The sequence below is a fragment of the Haliaeetus leucocephalus genome, unplaced genomic scaffold (genome assembly GCF_000737465.1).
Source record: "Haliaeetus leucocephalus isolate CR32 unplaced genomic scaffold, Haliaeetus_leucocephalus-4.0 Scaffold702, whole genome shotgun sequence".
Lineage (NCBI taxonomy): Eukaryota > Metazoa > Chordata > Aves > Accipitriformes > Accipitridae > Haliaeetus > Haliaeetus leucocephalus.
Genome location: NW_010973138.1, coordinates 5,275,727 through 5,277,774, shown reverse-complemented (window position 1 = coordinate 5,277,774; position 2,048 = coordinate 5,275,727). Strand labels below are relative to the sequence as shown.

General features: G+C 53.8%; 1 protein-coding gene across 4 annotated transcripts in view; it reads right to left on the bottom strand.

Moving 5' to 3' along the window:
* Nucleotides 1–2,048, bottom strand: part of RUNX1 (runt-related transcription factor 1) — a 169,690-nt gene that overhangs the window by 72,132 nt on the left and 95,510 nt on the right. For all 4 annotated transcript variants that reach the window (XM_010580359.1, XM_010580361.1, XM_010580358.1 and 1 more), the window contains one exon: nucleotides 106–359. In XM_010580359.1, the coding sequence (XP_010578661.1) occupies nucleotides 106–359 (254 nt within the window). The remainder of the gene's footprint in view (nucleotides 1–105; nucleotides 360–2,048) is intronic.

Sequence of the window (2,048 nt, the reverse complement as noted above, 5' to 3'; positions counted from 1 at the left end):
TTCCCTTCCCTTCCCTCGCCCTCCCCTCCCCTTCCCCTGCCTGCCGGGCCAGCCCGCCGCCCCTGCCCCCCGAGAAGCGCGATTTTCGGGAGCCGGCAGACGTACCTTGAAGGCGATGGGCAGCGTCTTGTTGCAGCGCCAGTGGGTGGGCAGCACGGAGCAGAGGAAGTTGGGGCTGTCGGTGCGCACCAGCTCCCCGGGGTGATCCGCCAGGACCTCCACCATGCTGCGGTCGGCGCTGCGCAGCTTCCCCGGCAGGGCGCCGCTGTGCTCGGCGCCGGGCAGCGGCAGCGGCTCGGTCATCTTCCCCGGGCTCAGCGTGGTGGAGGGCGGCGTGAAGCGGCGGCTGGTGCTGGTATCTACGGGGATACGCATCACAACAAGCCTTTTGAGTGAAAGACCTCCACAGAGTTTTTACAAAACAGCGAAACGAGCGTAACTCTTCAGCGATCTGCTCTCTGGGGACCAACATAAACGGATACGGGCTGAGGACCCGGGGGAAACTTGTTTCTACGCCAGTCCCCAAAGTTAATTTTTTGCTGAAGGCGGCTGAGATAGCGAGCGCGCCGAGACTTAACTCTTGGCTTCCTGGCGCGGCGGAACAGATCACGTTAATCCGATAAGCGAAAGGGTCGTCCGTGCGGGGCTTTACCGCGCCGCCTGCGCATCTAGTCTGCGGCCGTGACGCCAAAAGTTACCGGGGGGGCAAGCTCCTTCCAAACTCCCAAGCACGGTGTCAAAAATCAGGCAAACCAAACACAAGACGCGGTCAGAAACGCATGCAAAGCCTGGGCTTCCCAGAGAGTCAGTTGCCTATCAGTTTCTTCCAGGTGATTTCTCTACAGTCCCAAGAGAAAACAAAATACATCAGCGTCTTCCGTAGGCAAAAGTCGCTCTTTAAGAGAGGGAAATTCGGGGTCAGTCTTCAGAGAAGGCAGTACGCGAGCTAGACTTTCTGATCAAAGGTCAGCTGGCTACAACTGTATATATATATTCACGTACACACACGCACGCACACACACATATACCGTACTTCATAAAATATTTACAATATAATCTGTAGAGAATTTAAACACAACAGGAATCCATTAATGTTCTCTGCGAGATTTTTTTTAAGCAGCCTTGAAAATCAGCTTCAGTAGTTTGGTTCGCGTTGCTCTAAGAGCACTCGTGTCATGACCTTTCAATCATTCTTGCGCAAAAAGAAAAAAAAGACAAGAAAAAAGAAAAGCTCAGTGCATGGCATTCAAGCTTTAAATCTCTATCTTTGTACTTGTCTTTGGTATAACGTCTTTCATCAACTTAGAGAAAGGTCACAGCCGATCGCAAGCTCTGAGGCTAAGAGGTCCACAGCTGAAAACTTGGGTTTGGGGATGTTGGTTAAATTGTGGGTTCTCTCTGTGGTTTTGCGTGTGCAACAGCGCTCTCTCTCTCTCACTCACGTCCTCCTCAGCAGTCAAACCAACAGTCTGCAACAACTTCGGCAGTCATTGCCAATTCTTTTTTTTTTTTTTTTTTTTTCGGTATCTGAGGCAGTCTTCCTCTAATTCGGCCACAGGAACCGGCTGCTTAACAATATTTTAACCGCAGCAGGTGGAAGCCTGCTTTCGGAAACATGACTTTTCTCTCGGCCGCCTCCAGCCAGCGGGATGGATACTGCCAGCCTGCGCGGAGAGCCCCCACGCACACGCACACACTGAAAACCAAAAGCAACCAACCAGCATCAATAAAAAAAAACACAAACCGATTAAGAAAAAAACCCAAAAGCACAACCCAAACCCCACTACTTTTGAACGAGTGAAAGCTTTCCTTCCGCAAAAGAGGAGGTGGCGGCGGGCGCGGGTGGAGGAGCCGCTGACCCCCACGGAGAGAGACGGACAGGACCGGGGAAGACCAAACCCCCGAAGTTGCCAGCCAGGGTTAGAAGTGACAGCCTCCAGCCCAGACGACCGCTCAGAGACAGCGCATTTCCACAGCGGAGAGCCCTCCGGTCTTCACGTGAGCCGCGGGGAACGTAGGCTTCCTGCCGGCCGGCCGCCCACGGCGCC